The sequence below is a fragment of the Hyaena hyaena genome, unplaced genomic scaffold (genome assembly GCF_003009895.1).
Source record: "Hyaena hyaena isolate Hyena2069 unplaced genomic scaffold, ASM300989v1 scaffold_992, whole genome shotgun sequence".
NCBI lineage: Eukaryota > Metazoa > Chordata > Mammalia > Carnivora > Hyaenidae > Hyaena > Hyaena hyaena.
This window is the reverse complement of record NW_024081625.1, coordinates 248319-269867: the sequence shown is the minus strand read 5'-3', so window position 1 is coordinate 269867 and position 21549 is coordinate 248319. Positions and strand designations below refer to the sequence as shown.

The following is a 21549-nucleotide window of genomic DNA, read 5'->3' as shown; positions in this document are numbered from 1 at the left end:
ACTCCTGGTGCACACAGAGCAGGTGTGGAGGTCCCTGCTCCGGCCGGTCCCACCACCGAGCTTCAGGAACACGACCGCACTGACCCAGCAGGCAGCTGGTGCCCAGAGCCCCAGGGAAAGCAGGCATCTGTGTGATGAATGCTCCGACGGGAGGTTGGGAAGTCACCTATCACACACCAGCAGGACGAAAGGGGATCCAGAGCGAGAGCAGGTTCTGGGGTGATGGGTGGAAGACCCCCAAAGGGCCAAAGCAGTGTGGGCACACCCCCTCCCACCATGCCTCTGCTAACGCTGGTAATCACTCCCCTACAAATATGACAAGAGATGCTTGGCTCATTGCTTAGCTAGCTGTGCATCTTGTCCTCTCTGAGCCCACTGCTTCTTCATATAGCAAGTGCAGGCGGTACCTGCTGCCAGGAGTTATGCCCGTGAAAATACCAGGCAGTGGCTGGCATATACATGCGTTCAGCACATGTTAGTGTCCTTTTGGCTGTAAGAATCATCTGAGGAACTCCGCAAAACTAGGGAGGTCCAGATTCAGCCCCCGAGGGCCTGGGCCCACCAACATGGGCGAGGGCTGGGTGCCTGGGACTCCTCAGCAGCAGAGAAGTGTGCCGCTTGAGGAGAGGCTGCACATGAGCTCACAGCTGCAGGGCTAGTCAAACATCACAAAGTGGAGGCATGTTTAAAAGCCTTCTGGTGTTAGGACAGCGTGGCAGGCACCCCATGCAGGTGGTGGTCGGCGTGGATGCCCACTGGGACCCATGCTCGTGTGTGTGAGTGGAGACAGAAAGGCTACTGTGGATGTTGAAACATTTAGTCCAGATAACAATTTGGGTCAGATTACGAAAGGTCTTCAGTGCATGCTACAGAGTACAGACTTCCTTCTCTGAGCCAAATCCAGCAGTGCAGCTACAGGTTTGACAATTCCTTCTTTCCTTCCTTCCTTCTTTTTTTTTTCTCCTATAAATCAGGCTCTAAAATGGAACCACATAACTCTCTCTCAGAAATAAATTAAAAACCACTAAAAAAATTTTTTTAAAAAAACATCCATTCTTTCAACAAATGCTTAGTGACTGTCTTCCAAGCCAAAGTCAGATGTCAGGGAGAGACAGGACGTCCCTGCTGGGCCCAGGCTGCCCTGAGCTTTCTGGTGGGTGCAGAGTGATGCCAGGGGTCTGCTCTGCGTGGGGGGGGGGGGGGCTGCAGGGAGCACAGGCAGCTGTGGAAGAGTGGAGGGGGAAAGGGGCAAGCCCCGAGGCCGTGGTCCAAGCAGAGCGCAGGGACGGCGCTGCCACTGGCACTGGCACGGGAGAAGAGCGGGCTCCAGGGCACTGGGTCCTGGCGGGTCAGGAGGAGAAGGAAGTGCAGGTGTGGGTTTTGGCTGCGGGGGAGGAACCTTGGACAACCAAGCACCAGGGGTTCGGCATGACAGCCACGGGGGCCGTGGGGCGGGCACACCGGCAGGCTGGGCGCTACGGATGCAGCAGGGAAACAGCCAGCTGGGAGCGGCGGCCGGATGGCGAGGCCAGAGGCTGTGGAGGGCACCACTGCCTCAGTGCCACTGGCCGGGACGAGGTGGCCCTCACTGACTACGCAGGTGACCTCAGCAGCCAGGATGCCCAAGAGAGCGGGAGAGGGGCATGAACACTCCATGATTCAAGCTCTATCGCAGAGCTAAGCCCCCCAAATGTCACCCCAGGCGTGGCCACGGCCACAACACAGGTGTCACACGGGGCCTGGAATCTAGCAGCTACACTTGTGCCACACACAGCCTCTCAGTTCCCAGTTTTCATACCACAAGGAACAGGAATAGGCTCTTCCTGGGACAAGGAGCCTCTGGATTTGAGGAGGCTCTGCTATTTGACACCCTCCTCCCTCTCCGGAAGTGCTCCCCAAGACACTCACGCCTCTGAGAGCCCAGGACTGGCCCAGTCCCCGTGGAGGGCATCGGGAGTCAGGGACAGGTGCGTCGGGGGAACGTGGGGGGTGTCCTCTGCACACTGGGGACAGTCATCTGGGGACAGGCTTGGGGGTCACTGTGCCCTGACTTTGAAGGACAGCTCTGAAACCTTTGCTGGTGTGGTCTGGTCTCTGCCATGTGAGCTCATGGTGTGAAGTCCCTCTACACGTTGACAGGTACGGGGCACTTAGGCAGGTTGTCCCATGGACGACACAGGAGGCCCGTCCAAGCCACGGGGGACTTGGGAGGCCTGCCCCGGCCACAAGGGATGCACAGCGAGGCCAGGCCAGTGGGCACTGCCACTTCCCACTGCTGCTCAGCACGGCCGGAGAGGCCAGGCCCACAGTGCTGCCGGGCGCCGCTGGCTCCGAGCAGAGTACCTGGAGGAGACGCCGGCTGCCGGCCAGAATGAGACCCCGTCCGGAAGAGGCTGAGGAAGTGAAGAGAACATCCATTTAAGTACCTACCTATGATGGAATCCCTTCGGAAAACATCTCTATCGAAAATGTAAAATGACAGGTGCCGAAAACTCCGAGGAATTTCGCAGTAGAAGTCTTCTCCGTAGAAGGGGCTGAGAAATAAACAGAGTGGGCTCTGTTAGACTGTTGGAGCAGCGGCCTTGCCATCAGCCGGCAGGTGCAGGGAGCCTGCAGACAGCGCCAGCCTAGGGCCCTCACCTCTACATGCATCACGAACACCCCACTCTGTGTTCATTTGTGAGTCGTGATATTGTGGTTTGTTCACTGGGGTACAAACGTGGCCCCCGTGTGGCCCCAAGGCCCGTCACACTGCGTGAGTGGCCTATTGTGCCGGTGGAGAGCTCCACGCAGTAAGAGTGGCGTCCACCGCGTGTGTCCAGACCACTGCGACACTCTGAGTGTCTGGGGCAGTGGCTGGCAGGCCTCCCCCTGTGCATTAAAGTAACACTCAGCACCCCAGTTTCAGACCATGCCCCTCTCTTCCCAGAAGTCGGAGTGGAATCCACAGTTCTCACCGGGGACAGGACCCCTGCCCACCGAGCTGAGGCTCCTCACAGACCCTGTGCGTGAGTCACTGTGCAGGACGTTCAGTTTGGGCAGAGAGCCAGAGGCCCTGTCATTAAACAGACCCCGACTGCTCTGGGTGGGCAGGGCTGAGGTCAGCAAACGTGGCTTGCGGACTCGGGCATCCCTGCGCCGGGCCTGCTTCAGCTGCTGACAGGTGGCCTGCAGGTCACTGCAGCACACAGACGGCTGCCTCTGACTTTGGTGTGATTCCACCTCCACACACGCTTACGGCTAAGTTCCACAGCGGAAACACAATCGGCCAAGGAAGAGCTGGAACAGTAGCGTACGCTGGTTAGGAAGTGAACAATGTTCGCTCCTGCTCAAGCTGGAAAGGTGGACAGCGCGGCGCCCGGAGCAGAAGTTTACAGCGAGGGACACAGATGTGCCCCCAGAGAAAACGGGAGAGGGCGGGGTCAGCCCCCAGGCATGAGTCCAGACCATATTTCATCAGTCCTGAGGTGACCCCACCCCACGTTTAAGCATCTCTGGAATCAGATGTACCTGGCAGGCAGTGTAAGGAAGGACTGTGGCCATAATAAGCCTCTCAGAACTGATGCCACAGGTCCCTGGAATACAGCGTTTTTGTGGCATGATGTGCCGTGGCTCCATGTGGCACAGTTGGTATCTGCTTCCTACCACTCCGCCCCAGCAGGAAATAATGAAATCTCCTAAAACACAGGCACCTGACATGTCAGTCAGAATCACCCAGCTCCACACCACATTTCAACTCACTTTGTAGCTTGGGATCAGCTCAGCATGGCCCAGTTAGCCCCAGAAAGACCGAGCAAATGGACCCATGCTGGGGCTAGAAGGAGACCCCCATGAGGAAAGCAGACCCAAGACTTGGTCTCTCGATGCCAGCCCCCCAGGTTGGGGATGTACCAGCCCCTGGGGGGGTTGCAGAGGGCACGGTCAGGCCAGCCCCCCCAGTTGAGGATACACCAGCCCCTGGGTGGGGGTGCAGAGGGCACGGTCAGGCCAGCCCCCCAGGTTGGGGATGCACCAGCCCCTGGGGGGTGCAGAGGGCGCAGTCAGGCCAGCCCCCCAGTTGAGGATACACCAGCCCCTGGGGGGGGTGCCGAGGGCACGGTCAGGCCAGCCCCCCAGGTTGGGGATGCACCAGCCCCTGGGGTGGTGCAGAGGGCACGGTCAGGCCAGCCCCCAGGTTGGGGATGCACCAGCCCCTGGGTGGGGGTGCAGAGGGCACGGTCAGGCCAGCCCCCCAGGTTGGGGATGCACCAGCCCCTGGGGTGGTGCAGAGGGCACGGTCAGGCCAGCCCCCAGGTTGGGGATGCACCAGCCCCTGGGTTGGGGGGGTGCAGAGGGAGCGGTCAGGCCTCTGCCCTCTCTGCATGGCCGGGACAGGCTGCTTGAGCCCCAGCCCGGCTCGAGCTTGGCATGAGGCAGATGCAAGGAGGAGGCCAGTGCCCTGGCCTGGGCCCCCCGTGCTCTCCACATGGAACTGCCGTCACTCAGGCTGCAAGTCAGAACTATCTGGACAGGCTTGTAGGACACGTGGCTGCCCGGGACGGCCCCCGAGAGCCCTCTCCAGGGTGATGGGCCATAAAACAGGAATTTTTAATCCCACACCACATGACTGTCTGACACAGCCGCCAGGCCATCACAGCCTCCAAACCAGCCGCATGTTACCCCGGGCAGCACGCGATTCTCTTCCGTGACATGGAACCCATCTCGTCCCCAGGGCGCACCACTCGGGGCCACGCTTCATCCTAGAGGCCGTAGGAAAACGCAGGTGGTGTCCACACCTGGGGGACAGAGGCCGAGGGAGCCACGCTCCAGTGACGCCGGGCCCTGGGCAGCGAGCTCGCGCTCCTGAGGGGCTGGTGGAGTCCGGCAGAGCCCAGGCCTTGAGCTCGAAGGCTCTGTCTGCGGGTGCCAGGTCCCCGAGCCCACACCCGTCCCAGCTGAGCAGAGGCACCTCAGGAAGACTCTGCCTTCCAGGCCGTTGGTTCATAATCAGACTTACACGTATATTCCAAGAACTTCCCTGTGCTTCTTCACTCCCTTCTGGTCTGAGCTGCTTGCTTTAAAAAACACACACATTCATGAATACAAATGTTACCTATAATTTCTAACTAAAAACAAAAAAATAGCTTTTTCTTCGTAAGAATGAAATTGTATTGAGGATTTTACATTATAAAATCAAAAGTAGGCTCAGTAGGATGCCCGGGACCAAGAAGACGGAGACTAGCATGCGTGGTGAGCCCTCCCATGCTGCCTGCAGGAGTGTGACATGGTGCGGCCACGCTGGGGACGGTGGCAGTTCCTCAAAGTGGGAAACGCAGTAACCACGTGGCCCAACAAACCCCACTCCCGGATGTACAGCCCAGCTCAGTGGAAACACACGTGCACACAAACACTTGAACGTGCAGTGTTCACACCAGCCAAAAAGTGAAACAACCCAAAAATCTGCCAACAGAGGGACGGATATGCAAGGTGTGGTCCGTCCGCACAGGGGAATATCGTCAGCCACAGAGAGGAGACGCCCTTTGCCACCTGCCGCCACGTGAGTGCACCTTGAAATCATGATGCTCAGGGAGAAAGGCCACAGAAGGTCACACACTGTGTGATTCCATTTTCATGAAGTGCCCCAAACAGGCAGATGTGCGGAGACAAGAGCCAAGTGGCAGCTGCCGGGACCAGGGCACAGGCAGGAAACGGGGGCAGAGGGACGGGCTTCTTCCCGGGGCCTGGACATGTGCCACGCCGACCGCAGCGATAGCTACAACTCCAGATAGACACATGGAGCTCTTTATTTTAAATACCTTAACTGTATTGTATGTGTTTTATGTCTCGATAATGCTAGTTTTTTCAAAACCAAAAATTTTTAAAGTACATAAAGATGTCAGAAAGTGAAAACCAGAGTTACCATCATAGGAGAGGCTGCTAGATTTTTTTCTCTGAAGATGCATGACTACAGAACAGAGGCAGATACGGACGGAGGCACATATATTTAGATGGAAGTAGGTTTACGTTATGAATCCTGATGTACAGTCTGCTTTTCCTTTGATATCATGCCATGGGCCGCTTTCCAAATAAGTACATAAATGCCTGTCACCAAAGAGCACCTGAGGTGTGAGCAGGCACCCCTGCTTGATTTGTCCATGCCAACCCCGCCGGGCACCTTCTAGCCTCACCGCCTGAGTGGCAGGAGGGGCTGGGGTGGGCCGCCTGCCCGAGAAGGACCCCCAAGCTGCACTCCCTTGGCAGAAGGGTGCTCGCGGTCCAAGGGCTTCGATGCATGACTCCCCTCCAGAAAGTCGGGACAGTCAGCCCCGCACCCACCCACACAGAGTCGTCCCAACATTTACAAACTTGCCTCGTCCGAAGCAAACCAAGCGTGCGGCTTCCACTGGCAGTATGTACGTCAGTGCCGTCCAGCACCAGCCAGACCTGCGTGAGCGCGCCTGCTGACATGCCTCTGGCCCATGCTCCATTAACGCCCATCTGTCTGTGTTCAGATTCACCCACTGAAAACTTTCGAATTTGTGTTGCGGATTAGAAGACAAGTAAGTGACACACAGCACATACGAAACACCTTTTTAACTGGAAACACCACAAAGTTGTTAATCATATGTCATCAATGGGCGAGGATGGGTGTGTGGTCCTGCCTTTTCCGAAACGTGCTCGGCAGAGGACCGGAGGGACCCTGCCCTCAAGAGCAGAGGCTGCCCGGGCAGAAAGGCGTTTCAGAAAGACCAGCCATGGTGTCTGTGGGGACAGGATGGTGGACCGCAGCTGACCCACGTGGGGTGTAAGTGGGCTAGGCCTCACCGTCAGCACCTCTCCTCGGAGTGTCCCCCAGCCCAGGACACACCAGCACGGTCATCTGGACAACCGTGTTCCAGAGAGAAGGGAAACTGAAGTCTCCCATCCCGCCCTGCTCCGTGTGCCCAGCAGCACAGTGTCTTCTTTCTGGTGAACTCAAAGGGGCCCCCAGCTCCCAGACTCCTCTCCTTTCCCATTAGTGGCTTAACCTGGGGTATCTCTCTGCACAGACCTCGCTTTGTCCCCAAACAAGGTCAGCAGCCATCAGATATGTGATTAATGCCCTGCACAGTCAGCCCGCACTTGCAGCTTTAGGGCTCCAGGAAAGCAGCCCGAAGGACTTGGCTTGCCTTAAATACCACCATCTGACAGAGGAAATTAATGCGGGCAGCAGCATCCGCCCCTGAGGCTGGCCAGAGTGACAAGCTCTTCCCTCAGTAATTACTGGGAGAAGCTCAGATGGAGTTTCACAGAATCAAGTGAACGCTCACAAAGAAAGCAGCAAACACCTCCTGCCGAAAACGGACTTGATCTGGAAGGAGCTCCGACAAGGAGGAACCGCCTGCATTCCTCCCCCTCCTCCCAGGGCCCAGATGTGCAGCCCAGCGGTTCAGACAGGGCCTCGTCTGGGACCCCTGTCGTGAGTCACTTCCCAGCATCTGTGCGAGGCTGGCACCGCCCTGCGCGCACCAAGGCTGCTCGCCCTGTGGCCACGATGTCTTCTCACAAGAAAAGCCCTGCTTTTCTCCAGTTTCATGCTATGTCGCAAATGCCTGAGTCCCTTTCCCACATCTGTGGGGGGGGTGAGGGGAGAGGCAGGCCCGCCCCAGCTGGGGGAGCTGGCAGATCCTGGGGAGACGGGAAGGAAAGAATAAGGAACCCCGCACCGAGTGGCTCTGTGAGAGGTCCATTCTCAGCATGGTCTTCCTGACTCAGTCTGAGCGATCGATGTGCTGCAGAGAAGGCCCCAGTCTAGGGTAGAGCATCCAGAAGCAGTGGGCCCAGGCTCCCAGAGGGGATGCGGGGCCCACCTCACAGCCCAGTACGAGCTGGGAGCCAGGCAGGCAGAGTGCGTTGTCCAGAAAGGGCAGCAGCCCATCTCCAAACAGCTCCGAGTTCAGCTAATAACATGTGCATGTGCTTAAATCATTAACTGGAAATGAGATGAAAATTTCATTAAACCAAATACCATTCAAATGTCCACAGAAGAGTCAGGGACACAGAGGAGCCATATGCTGGCACTGCCCACACAGACCACTCAGCTCCACACAGCACTGGGAAGGCCTGTGATACATTGTTCCAGAATGGAGCCTCCACTGCCAGCTATCCCCATGGCGCTCAGAGGCAGGAGGAAACCCTTCCAGTTTCTTCCCACTTCCTTCAAATGGTGACTTTAAAACTCCTTTAAAATCCCCGAGTGGCCCAGCTCCCTGGCATGTGCGAGCCTTCACCGTTAAGAGCCCTTTCCAGAAACTTCCAATAAGACGTTGCATCTTCCCAGCCTCCATGGTGAGCCCCAACCCCAACTCATGTCACCACCTGACCCCTTCACAGCAACCCCGGAAGGGGCAGCTCCTGACCAGAAAGCTTCTCTGTCCCTGAAAAGGACGGGACGAAGAAATGCATGTTGGGGTCACACGGCGCTCTTGCAACTGGGATTGGAGGGTTGGAGCTAAGCCTCCCCCAGGAAGGAAACCAGGCAGGGGCCAAGCAGGAAATGCACACAGGGGGTGCCACACTCTTCCGCGGCACCAGGACCCAACCCAGAGATTCCTCCTGGAGCACCCCAGGACCATGGGGGGGGAAGGATCCCACCTGGAGCGCCCCAGGACCGTGGGGGGGAAGGATCCCACCTGGAGCGCCCCAGGACCGTGGGGGGGAAGGATCCCACCTGATGCGCCCCAGGACCGTGGGGGGGAAGGATCCCACCTGGAGCGCCCCAGGACCGTGGGGGGGAAGGATCCCACCTGGAGCGCCCCAGGACCGTGGGGGGGAAGGATCCCACCTGGAGCGCCCCAGGACCGTGGGGGGGAAAGGATCCCACCTGTTGCACCCCAGGACTGGGGGGGCGGGGACAGATATCTGCCTTGAGCACCCCAGGACCTACTCCAGCTGGCAAGGAATGTCTGGGCCTAAGGTTTGCATTTAAGTCCAAAAAACTTTTTTTAAAACTTTAAGTGGAAAAATTGGAGGTAAAAGTAAGCGTCAGGAGAAAACGTTATGTGTATAGCTTCATAAATCAAAGTCAGTGTTTGCTCATCAACAACTTGGTTTTTATTGACAACTTCTGAGAAAATGGACTGTGTCTTCCCAAACCACAGTCTCCTTCCTGTCCCTTTCAGATTCAGCTTCTCCATCCTCAAAGCTGTGGCTGGAGCTCTTGAGGTCTTCCCTGGTTTGGTCATTCCTACCACACTGCAGTGCTGTTTTCTGAGCAACCTGCATCTTTCAGGATGAGTAGAAAGACGCCCTCATGTCACAGACCCACGTGCCCTTTGACTTCCAAGTCCGAAGTGTACACCCATCTCGCTTCCAGCATCTTTCGATGGGGACGTTCTCAGCAAGAACGACAGGGTGTGAAGTGCTGTAAGCACGCCCATGCCAGCCAGCGTGGTGTTGAGCTAGCTCCTCCTCACTTTGCTCCAGAAAGTGGTTATTTTACTGTCTAACTTCTAACTTGATGTAAAAAAGCAAAGCCAAAAACATGCAAACAAAAGAACAAAAATACCTCTCCAGAATCGCACTGTCCCTCCCCTGCAAACAACTACATTGACATTTACGTCCACATGTTCCAGACCGTTTGGGGAACAAAAGGAGACCCTACAATGAGCACAGCTCTGGGACCCGCCCGCAGCACAGCGGACGCCACCACGCCGCACGGGGCAGCAGCTCCCAGCCGGACCGTGCGGAGCCGCCAGGGCCCAGCTCTGCAGGAAGACAAGAGGGGGCCGCGAGGCAGGGCCCTGCGGTCGGTCCCTCCCCCGCCAGATGGCAAGGCCAAGGAAGGCAGGCGAGGGGAGCCAGACGGTGGCTGCAGGAGGGCCGTCCTGGAGCAGCCGTGGGGACAGGCTTAGCACAGCACCTCCCCCCCCCCCCACCAGGGCTGCCAAAAGGGAAGGCGCGGCTCCGATCAGGAGCCTCTCCTGCCAGGAGCTGCTCACACGTTCTGTGGGAACAGGGAGGCAATGTCGTCCTCGTAATAACCATGTACACTGACAAAGAGATGAAGACACTAGTACTTTGTGGAATATTCTTGCAAATGAGTGGGCTAACCCAGCACTTAAGAGGTCTTGTTTTTAGCTTCCTTTGTGTCGGCACCATCAGTACGCTCCTTTCACTGGATAAAATGGTGATTTCCCCCAGGGTACCCTTCCCCACCCCTGCTGCGCAAGCAGGAGGTGACCCTCCCGGACAGGCTCTCGGCGGACGCCCCGTGCTGTCCGTGACCTTGCTGGTCCAATGTCCTGGAGCCTTTAGTTTAAATAAACAGTAAGCAGATAATGAGGTGCCATTTAAGTGATGACACAATCACAACCCTAAAAAGTTACACATGAACAAAGTTCATTCTCAACACCAGCAAGGTATTTCCCGAGTAAGAAAGAAACTTTGCCCAAAACCACCCTTTTGGAGGAAAGGGCTCGTTCGCTCCTACAAGCAGTTCTGCAGGCAACACTCTCCCACCCCCGCTCTCCCACATCAAAGGGAAAGAAAAAGGAAAGAGAAGAACAAGCCGGGGCCGCTCCCTAAGATACTGGCTGAGTAATCACTAGTGAGGTGGCAGACATGAGTACTGGGGACACAGTGTGGTCACAGCCCACTGCCGCCCAGGGGACAACCACCCACTGGTGAGGAGGAGGAGGGAGATCGGTGTCCCCTTCTCCCTCACACATTGGGTCTGCACTTCCTGCTGAGTCCAAAGACATGCTGTGCAGCAGCTGAGCTCGAGGCTGACCCTGCCCCAGAGGCCGTGGAAGCCACAGCTAGAGCGCCATGTCCCTCCACGCTGCACGCGGCCCGGCCAGGCTGGAGCGCCATGTCCCTCCATGCTGCACGTGGCCCGGCCAGGCTGGAGCGCCATGTCCCTCCACGCTGCACGTGGCCCGGCCAGGCTGGAGCACCATGTCCCTCCACGCTGCACGCGGCCCGGCCAGGCTGGAGCGCCATGTCCCTCCACGCTGCACGTGGCCCGGCCAGGCTGGAGCGCCATGTCCCTCCACGCTGCACGCGGCCCGGCCAGGCTGGAGCGCCATGTCCCTCCATGCAGCACAGGGCCCGCCAGGCCGCCAAGCCTTTTGGCTCTTTGAGTTCAGAGACCAGATGGAGGCTCTTCATTTCCCGGTGACTTTGCCAAATGAAGGACTGGATCTGAGAGGAAATGCTGAACCTGGTGGAAGGGTGCTGGGGTTGCAAGATGTCACGGCCATGGCACGTGAGGTGAGACTTCCTTGGAGTGACGACTTCCCCTGAGGTGTGGCGGCTAAGCCCTGCCCACACTGGAGACCTTCCTCATCGCCAGCTCATGGCCCAGTGTGCCCACTTCCTTCTGTCTTGCAGCCGCCATTGGAGTCTGGGCCTTTATCCTCTGGCCTCGATACTGGCAGAGGCCTCTGGACAGGTCTTCTGCTCCTGGGCTCTGCCCTCCAGCCAAGGCCACTCAAGCCGGAATCTTAAAATAGCACCTTGTTCCAGCTGCTCTCCCGTATGGGCTCCTACCGTCCTCTCTCCCCTCACCATGGGAACCCTCAGGAGGCACGTTTGGACACCATTCGGTCTGTTTGGTCCCTAAACGTCTCCTCATCTCTCCTTCGCATTTCTTTGTGTACTTGGGGTATAGCTCAAGTATGCCTTCTAGTTTATCAATTCTCCCTTCAGCTATAGCCCATCAGCTATTTATTTGTCCACAGACTCCTCAGGCTTTTCACTCTCCTTCCACCGAGTACTGCAGAGAATCACGCATGAAACACAACCACGCGCACTTGGCCCTGAGCGCTGATGGCGCCAGAGCAGATGGAGAGCGAGAGGTGTCCCCAGGTTTCAGGGCCAGGAGATCCTCAACAGTGTGTAAACATTAAATTCAGTCAGGGGTCTGGATGCATCGTTTGTTCCCACTTCAAGGAGCAGCACGCAGGACAGAATTCATGTGCTAAAAATGTTCTCAGATCCCAGCTGTGTGCAGGGACCCCCACAACCCGTAATTCTTAACCTGAAGGTAGAGCCGCAGTCTTTGCCAGGGTGCCTCGGGGAGCTTCCCTCAGGCCACAAATCGCAACCCCCACCCCCTGCTAACACATGCATTTCGGGGTCCTCTCCCCCCGCACCCCATGTAAAGCACTGTGACTTTTAGGGCATCCTCACCTCCCATCCCTGGGTGTGGTCCAGGGGCAGCACCCCAGGGCACCGGTTAGGGATGAAAATTACGGCCCATCCTTCAAGTTCTGGGCAGACATCTGGGTCCCAACAAGCCCTCCAGGGATGCGTGACCCCGAGCGGCTGACCTTGAGAAGCGCTGACGTGCCCATCGTGTGGCAAACTCCTCAGTGTGAGGCCCTGTTACATGCTGCTCCTTCCAACCAGACCTTCTCTAAGTCTATCAGGGATCATTTTCCAGGGCTCTCGCCCCTCGTGAGCATTTACTTCCCTGCCCATCTCAGGTATGTCTCTCTAGGAAAACTGAAAGGAGGTGGTAAAACAAAAATATTCACCGTCTCAAAATGCTTGATTGCTGCTCTGCGCTCGGTACACACCTTGCAGCTTACCTCTGACTAGAAGGTGCCCACACATGATCCTGTAGCAGGTGAGCGGCCCCACCAGCGCTTGGGGTCCCTGCGCCGCTCAGTCCTGGGCATTGCAAGCACTTAGGAACAGCCCCCAGGTGGCAGCGCACTGCCCGGAAAACCAGAGCTGGACAGGGCGTGCCAGCGGGCTGCTCACGCGGAGCGGCGGCCGGCGGCCCCAGGCCCTGGCGTTCCCCCTGCAGAGGGAAGCTTGTCAGGTGAGCCAACGGCAGACATTACCAGAGCGATTTCTCCACAATTTTGGTCCTGAAAACCTCCTCCTGGTCCAGGTTCACGGTGCAGTAGCAATCTCGCATCTTGTTTGGCCCCGGGTACATGGGAAGGTTTTTGGCTTCACCTAAAAAGCAAATGTAAATAACACCATCAACTCGGCCCGGAATCACAGGCACATTTCCAAATAACGGCTTTCTTTCAGAGCAATGCACCTGCTTTCACTCTTGTACACTCAGCAGCTCTTTTATTTTTTTTAAGTTTATGTATTTATTTTGAGAAAGAGAGAGAGAGGGAGAGAGAGCAAGCAGGGGAGGGGCAGAGAGCAGGACACAGAGAACCCTAAGCAGGCCCCGAGCCATCAGCACAGAACCCAGCGTGGAGCTCTAACTCACAAACCGCTAGATCGTGATCTGAGCCAAAAGCAAGAGTTAACTGACTGAGCCCAGCAGGCGTCCCCCACTAGTTCTTTAACATCCTGGTTTTCTTGTCACCACAAGTCAAAATATAAAAGTGAATACTATTTGCATGACTAGAATGCAAGGGAACATGCACATTAACCTCCAAAACAGACTGACAAAGTAGGAATCCACTGGCCTCTGAATTGGGGTTATCAGTTTTGCTTTCTTCACACTAGCCCCCTTAATTTTATTTAATGTTTAAATGATAGTAAGATACATGTAAATTAAAATTATTCATCTTAACCACCTTTAAGCATGGAGCTCAGCCGTGTTAAATACATTTACACTGTTGGGCAACCAATCTCCATCACTTTTTCATCTTGCAAAAATTGAGCTCCGCACCCCTGTCCAGCCCTGACACCCACCCTCCCGCTCACTCCAGGTAATCCACAGAAGTGTGACCACTCAGCCTCCGCCCTGGTGACCGGCTGGCCTCACTCAGCACAGTGTCCTCAGGTGTCTCAAGTGTCAGGGTCTCCTTCCCTGTCAAGGCTGTTGATGGGTCACATTGTGCTTGTCTACTCATCCCCTGGGTCACTTTTTAGTCTGAATTTGACTTGACAGCATTTGACTTGACATGTCAAAGTTGGGGCAATAATTAAGGAGGACTCTTTTTTATTGACAAAACTGCAAACTCCATCCAGCTGTTTAAAATGCAGAGCGATTAGCCAGTTAGAAGTACATCCCAAGGGGGGGGCCTGCTGCGGGCTGTGGGCCGAGTGTCTCCCCCTCACGGCCCCTCCTTCACACGGAAGTGCGACTGGAGAGAGGGAGAGACACTCAGGCAGCAGCATGGCCAGCCAAAAATGCCAGACTCCTCACTGACCCTGGGTCCATCTAGAGGTCATCACGAGAAGCACAATCCAGAATCATCTGCTAGAAACTCACAGCGAGCATGAACGGCGGGACCAAACGGGCCGTTCGCTTACAAACTGAGAGCAGCAGATAGCTTGCAACCTGGACGCTGCTGCCCAGGCGACGTCTCCTCCGAGGAAGCAAAGCTGCACACACTGCTGCCTCGCGGCGGCCCGCCTGGCCTCCAAGCCTTCTGGGCACCTGCAGGCACCAGACTCAGTGCCAGGAAGACAGGGCAGGCCTGAGAGCCCAGCAGCGTGCCAACAGCCACCTGACGTGGCCAGCAACGCCTGTCACACCGCGTAGGACCGAACTGCTCGTTCTTGTCAAAATCGAAAAAAACACCAGAAACCAACCCCAACCCGGAGCACAGGTTCCTCTGAGCTCAGAGCCAAAGCCACCCAGCACACACCTCCCTCCACATAAGTCCAACGGAACCAGACATCATACTCACTTGGCGGAAATTAGCTCATTTAAAAGATGCCACTTCACAAATGGGTGTGCAAGGGCCCCCAGAGGGCAGAGATCAATCAACTCGATTTGTTGGAAGCTCTTCACTTTTCATTTAATGTCAGTGCAGAGTAGAACAGCAGGTGAGTAGAGGGCCCCGCCCTGGTGGGGTTTCCTGTGCCCGCACGTCCTATTTCTGACCAAAGCGTTCCTCGAGGATTTCTAAGAGCACCAGGTGTGACCTGTGTGGGTGGCCCCTTCCTGCACAACATGAGACCCACTTCCCCGAGCCTCAGTTTCACCAACTGTGAGAACATGAGAACACACTAGCTCTCAAGGCTCCTCCAACACTAAAACGCTTTTAATTTAAAAGATTCCAGAGGTTTTTCTTTTGGGAATCATCAATGGCTCTTCGTTGGTGAACAAAGAGAAATAACAGATGAATGTTTTCTTGTACGGCCACCTCAACACTACAAGGCTCCAGAGCACACCAGTTTTACATGAGTCGAGCCCATGAAAACACGGCCAATCGGGTAAAAGGCACATGAATCTGAGCCAAGCTTCAAGTCAGCCGTTAAATGTCAAAAAACAGATTTGTGAAGACTCCTGGCAGGTGTGAAAGGCCAGAAGAACGTGCATGCAGGGTGTGTGACCAATCCCGGCACCAAAGGCTACGGCGGCGTCTTCAGGAAGAGAAGGGGAGGTGGGGGGGTACAGGACCAGATGTACGGCTCCTTCCACTGAGGTGACCCAACAGCGCGGTCACATCACACACGTCAGGCCCCGAACAAGCCCTTTCAAAAGTCTTCGGGCTCTGGATCAGGAACTGATAGCTTTTGCCACATTCACAAATCTTTAGCCTCATAACCAGCCTGATTTTGTGGACCTCCCAGCTGACACCTTTATGATGTGAATTAGGCCATCTCATACTTCCCTTGGGAATTTCTTTTTGCAGTAAATGAGATACTTCAGCTGCAAGGTCCTGTGTTTCTTAGAAGAGAAACACGTCTGAAAGCCGCGTGGGAGATGATCGTTGGTGGAAAACAAAGAACTGGGATTTTGTTTCTGTTTATTCTCCAAAGAGCCTCAGAACACCGGCAATAGTAGCTGGCGCCCCTCTTCAAGGTGACTCAAGGTGAGTACTGTTGGGGCACAAGAGCAAGATGAGCCTTCCCTGGACAAGATGACACTTGACACTGAAAACTGAAAATGCCTGTGTGAACACAGACCTCCGCCCCCCCCCCCCCCCCCCCCCCCCCCCCCCCCGCCGCCGCTGGCCCCAGGCGGACGGTTACAGAAGCATCCTGGCCACCATGATGATGGCACCACCGAGCGCCCATGTGAACAGGCCACTCAGAGCAGCAGCGGCAAGAGCATCGGGCAGCACCACCGGCCACGTCCCCTGCCCAGGGTCCTTGCAGTTGGGGTAAAAAGGTGGAGAATGAGTAACCCCATGTCTCTGCTTGGAGCTGCAGAAGGGGGTGGAAGCCTCAGCTCTCGGGTGGCCCACCCCAGCCGCACAAGGGACAGGCGCCCCTTCTCCCACGCTGCCTGCTTGTCCCAGAGGCCGAGGCCACTGCCCCACCCGCCTGCGGATTGTGCTGCCTCCCTTCTCCTAGCACGTGGAGACATCTACCTAGGAAAGTAAAGTCCTCCCGGTATACAGTAGGTGCTGAATTATTAGTTGAGTGAACAGATAAATGACCACGAGGTAAAAGAGTTGCATTCTAAGAACCAAATTAGGATCATTTTCACACGACTCTTTCTCCTACTGACACGTCTGAAATGCATCCTCTGCACCGACAAGAATCGCATGCTGGCAGATTTGATGAAGGCCCTCTCTGAACACCTAGTCTACTAACAAAAATCAAAAGTATCCCTTCACACACAGCAACCTAAGTGACAGTGAAAGAGCAAACCCTGGTTCCCACACACGGGAACCAGGCACCGGCTACGTGAGCCACGGTGACCTGAAAGTGTCATCGTTCCCGAGCCACGGCAGGTAGCAGTCCCGAACCCTCAGCAGCCGAGCCTCTGGCTCAACCCAGAGAGAGGGAAGACCCACGTGTGGACGCCCACGCCTCGCTGCTGCTGGGGCGTTCAGCCCTGATAAAGAAGCCCCTGCCCAGTCTGGGAGGCCCGCTGGCCTCAAGGGTGCCAAGGAGCAAGGCCCTCTGCACCCTGAGAGTGGGTGTCGGAAGTCACCGACCCCAGCGCCCCCAGAGCGACTCTGGCGACAGAGGGGTCTGATCTTGCCTGCATTTCTGGCACCCGACACAGACGCCGCTGTGCCCTCAACACCCCAAGAAGACAAAGAGGAAGGAGGGAAGCGTGTGGTGGAAGGCTCCACTGACAACCCTCCTCTCCTCAGCTGAGAGCCTGGGTGTGCTCAGAGCCACCACATCCACACAGTGTTGATGGCCCCCAGCCCAGTGGCCTCCACCTGTGCAAGGGGAATGTCGTGGAAGAATTTAGGCAGATCTTCTGATCACTCTGGTTCAGGACACTTAAATGGGCCCACGGATTCTGGCAGCCAGAACCACATGGCGAATTATAACAACGTAAGTCTACTTCCCCAAAAAGATCAATTCCACGTTAAAAATATCTTACTTCCCTGAGTATGTATTTTTTTATTTATTTTTGAATACCTTGCTATTTTATCACTTGATATTAAATATAACAAAACTGCATAAAAACAGACAAAATTGGGGTTTCTAAATCAAGCACATGCCACCTCCCCCCTGCGTGCTGATTCTGTCTGAAAACCCCACGCTGAGTGGCCTGGACCCCACAGGGCACGACCCCACAACCACAGATGCCTGCTTCCTCTGCCTCCAGGAGGGTCATGGCCCAGAAAGGGGACCGACACACCTTTCAGATTGCCTCCAATAGCTAAGAGACAAGCATAAAATAAGCTATTAACATGAAAATTCAAAGTTCAAAATAGAATGAAAAAAGAAAAATTACACCTATTCCAGCGGCCCCTATCCCGCCATGTGTGACTCAGCAGTCAACTGAGCTCCGAGTTCCCTAGTAGCTAAGGCAAGAATGGAAAGAAGGCAGAACACACCCTTCCCAAACTTTCTTTGAAAATAAAGCACAGCACTCTCCCTCGGGAGCCACTGTCCCACAGCGACCCACTGCAGCCTCGCGCAGGAGCAGGAGGTGACGGACCCGGCCTGTCCTCTGTGCTCCTTTTACGAGAGGTCATGTCCGTCCGGCACAAGACACAAACTACACAAGTTAAGTTAGCATTGCTGTGAAGAGTCCCGGAGGACGAGGTAGTGTGACCAACGAGGCTCTGTTTTCCGTGCCCTGGCTCAAGGCCAGGCCTCCACGAGCTCACCTCGGACTCAGATGGGCACCTCCACACCCAATCCGCCCACGGCCAGGGCTCCTGGAGACGTCTGGATGGCCCACGTTCAGGGGAGGGGCCTGGCAAGACCCCGAGGATGACAGCAGAGCCAGGCCTCCACCCTCAGACACACACGGCCGCTCGCTGGGCTCCTCTGTCCTCCCTGAGGAACTCCGGACATGACAGGTCTCATTTCTTTCTCTGTTTCCAGCACCTAAAACAGCATACTACTCGCAAACAGTAACGATCCTGTATGTGGTAGCTCAGACGAAGACATGAGTTGAATACGACCAGCTGGGCAGGGTTTTAGGAGTGCTGATTACGCACTGAGTACTGATGATGACCTCTGTTGGGTATTTGGCAGGTGCATAATCGGTACCAGGAGCTGGACCGTCCAGCAGTGACTGGGCAAGGACACAGCCCTGTGGACTCCACCCGGGTCCCCAGGCATGTGCTGCACCCTGAGCCGATGGCCGGACCCCACACTCTGGGAGGCTGCCGGCGCAGAGCCTGAACTCATGACACCCCTGCGGACCCACAACACATGAGGGAGGCGTCCGGGACCTCACCCCAGCTCTCCACCAGCAGACTGCCACCGCCCCACCTAGACCTCACGGTGCTGAGGATTCACCGGGCCAAATCCCGCCCGACCCACCAGCCCAAATCCCAGGCCCCAAAGCTGTGAGATACAACGCGCCGTTTCAAAGCCTCAGAGCTGCCAGGAAATCTATTCCCAGAATACACACAAGTCCAAAGCCTCACAAGCTCGTACAGGACTAACCAGGACACATGCAGTTTCTTCATATCACAAGCTCACACAGCATTGCCCGGGCACACATAACTTCTCAGGATAGAAGCTCATAGAGGACTAGCCTCTATTAATTCAGGGCAAATATAATTTACTCGGCTTCAGAGCTCATAAAGCATGAACCAGGGCACTTGCCATGTCCTCAGGGTCTGAAGTCCATAAACCACTAACCAGAGCACACACAGTGTCCTCGGGTTCTGAACTCATACACCACTAACCAGGGCACACACCGTGTCCTTGGGTTCTGAGCCCATATACCACTAACCAGGGCACATGCCATGTCCTCGGGTTCTGAGCCTATACGCCACTAACCAGGGCACACACCGTGTCCTCGGGTTCCGAATTCATACACCACTAATCAGGGCACATGCAGTGTCCTCGGGTTCTGAGCTCATATGCCACTAACCAGGGCACGTGCCATGTCCTCGAGTTCTGAGCCCATACACCACTATCCAGGGCACAGGCCATGTCCTCGAGTTCCGAGGTCATACACCACTATCCAGGGCACAGGCCATGTCCTCGAGTTCCGAGCTCATACACCACTATCCAGGGCACACACAGTGTCCTCAGGTTCTGAGCTCATACACCACTATCCAGGGTGCACGCTGTGTCATCGGGTTCCAAGCTCATACATTATAAGTGAAGCAGTGTTCCACTTCCTCTCCCTCCAGGCACACTGCTGATGATCTTAATCACGAGTGTCTGACACCATCCAGCCCTCACCCTATCAAACGTGCCACAGTCCTGAGGGGCTCGGGACATGTGTCCTGTGGGCACCACAGGGTGGCTCCGGGAGATACTTTGCACACACGCTGTGGTGCGATATGGTTCCTATTGCGCACCCTTGTATCCCGGATTGGAGAGGGCAAATAAAATGTGACAGACAGACAGCCAGGGGGAGCCAGATGAGGGAAGAGCGCGGTCTGCGGGGACCTTTGACGGCTGAACCAGCCAGAGCCACAGCTGGTTGTGACCTGACCAATCCCTTCTTAAGAGCTCATCGTAGCAGTAAGAGAGAGCAGAGCGAGCCCATCATGATGAACTGTGCTGGCCAGTTTTACAATTTCAGGGTCCAACTCCTATTTTTAATGTTCCTTAACAGACCAACAGACTGGAACAAAGAAGGTTAAAGCCCCCAAGTGAGTGCAAGAGGCCTGCTTGCTCTGGGCCAGAGCTGCGTCCGACAAGGTCTGTGCTCTCAACAGGGCCCCACGTGGGACCCTGGGCAGGGCCTCGCTGGCCCTTCGCCTCACGGTTACTTACATTTACCCATTAGAATAAGGGGCTGCTGCCCTGACCTTGACTTCCATTTGTTGGGAAGCTGTAATACTCGGAGCCTGTGAGCAGAAGACACTTCCCCACATTGGTCAACATCATCATAAAAAAATACACAAACCAGGACATCGCATCCGATGGCCCCTCAAGTGTTGCGTCCTCAGGCCGTGGCCCCCCAAGGCGGGTGAGGGGCGGGGGTCATCCCATGCTGAGTGTTCCCCTCAGGTCTCGCCTGGGGCCCTCGCTGAATACGGGCTAGGACACAGGCTGCCCTCTGGGGCTTTCCAGAGCTTGAGCTAGTGGATGCCATTTAAGAATAGAGTGATTTCACATTTTAAATCCTTTGGAAAACTCTGAGGTTTCACCATGCTGGCCACTTCCCCTTGCTGAAATGTTGTGGGTCTGGGGGTGGCCCCTCTTGGGGGACACCTGCCTGGCCTTGTGCATTTGGGACCATTGTGCCACATATTTGGGGGACAGCCCAGACCTGTTCAGGTCTTTCTGTACACGTGGCTGTCAGAACCCATCTCTCAAGAAAAGCCACTCCCATCGCAGAAATGTCACCAAAATACAAGCCTAAGGGCCCCAACTTCTCACACAGTCTGCCCTCCCTGACCCCTCACGGAGTCTGCCTGCACCTCACTCTCTAGAGTGCCTGTCAGCCGGGGACAGCGCCCCAGAGTCCTCCACCTCCCCAGTAGTGCAGCCGGTACCTGGGGGCTCCCAGGATGGTGGGAGCTTCCATCTGGAAGACTGCCCGTGGCAGGCTGCAGGAGGAGGGGGACTTCAGGGCAAAGAAGTGGCATCTCTGCATCTCTGCAGTGACCAAGCGCAGAGCTGGCAGCCACCCGCCGGGGCCCCGCCCCCTCTGCTCCACTTAATCCCATGGTTCACGAAGAGCCAGGCAGCCCCCGGTGCCCGGACCATCGTCACAGGCACGTGGGGCCGCTTTCACGTGGTGCCAGAGCTGCCAGGATGGAGGAAGGGAAAAAAGGAGGCCTTGGAAGCCTGAAGAAAATGGCGCTTGGTCCCTGGACAAGAAACAGAAGCCTAGGACGTTGCAATCCCAAGACAGAAAATCAGCCACTTCTCCATTTTCCAATTGATTCTGTCCACAACAGCACATCCTCAGAATTACTTAGATCTTCAGTTTTGAACTGAATCCAAACTATTCAGCACCAAAAAGACACAAAACAGTAGCTAACCTCACCCTCTCACTTAAAATCTGGTCTTTTCCCAAGCAGGGAAAAATGCATGCTCCATTCTCACACTTTTCCAATGAAGCTAGAGATGAAAACAGTGTTCTTGGACAATACCTCAATGTTGAAATAAAAGCTGTAAAATTAAAAAAAGTGAAAAAGAAACCACCAGTTTCCTCTAAAGTTTTTAAATATTGTGTTGAATGGGTCTTTGGTTCCTTGAAACTAAAATTGTGTGTGTTAGCGAAACATCTTTTCACCTAGTGCTTTTTAAAAAAAAATTTAATATTTATTTATTTTGAGACAAAGAGAGACAGAGCACTGCGGGGGGGGGGGGGGGGGG

General features: G+C 55.6%; 1 protein-coding gene across 1 annotated transcript in view; it reads right to left on the bottom strand.

The window, feature by feature from the left end:
• The window catches only part of RASA3 (RAS p21 protein activator 3), a 117388-nt gene that overhangs the window by 53503 nt on the left and 42336 nt on the right, over positions 1–21549 (bottom strand). The window contains exons 2-3 of the mRNA XM_039221619.1: positions 12813–12930; positions 2431–2534 (exon numbers count right to left, since the gene is read on the bottom strand). Coding sequence (XP_039077550.1) covers positions 2431–2534; positions 12813–12930 — 222 coding nt within the window. The remainder of the gene's footprint in view (positions 1–2430; positions 2535–12812; positions 12931–21549) is intronic.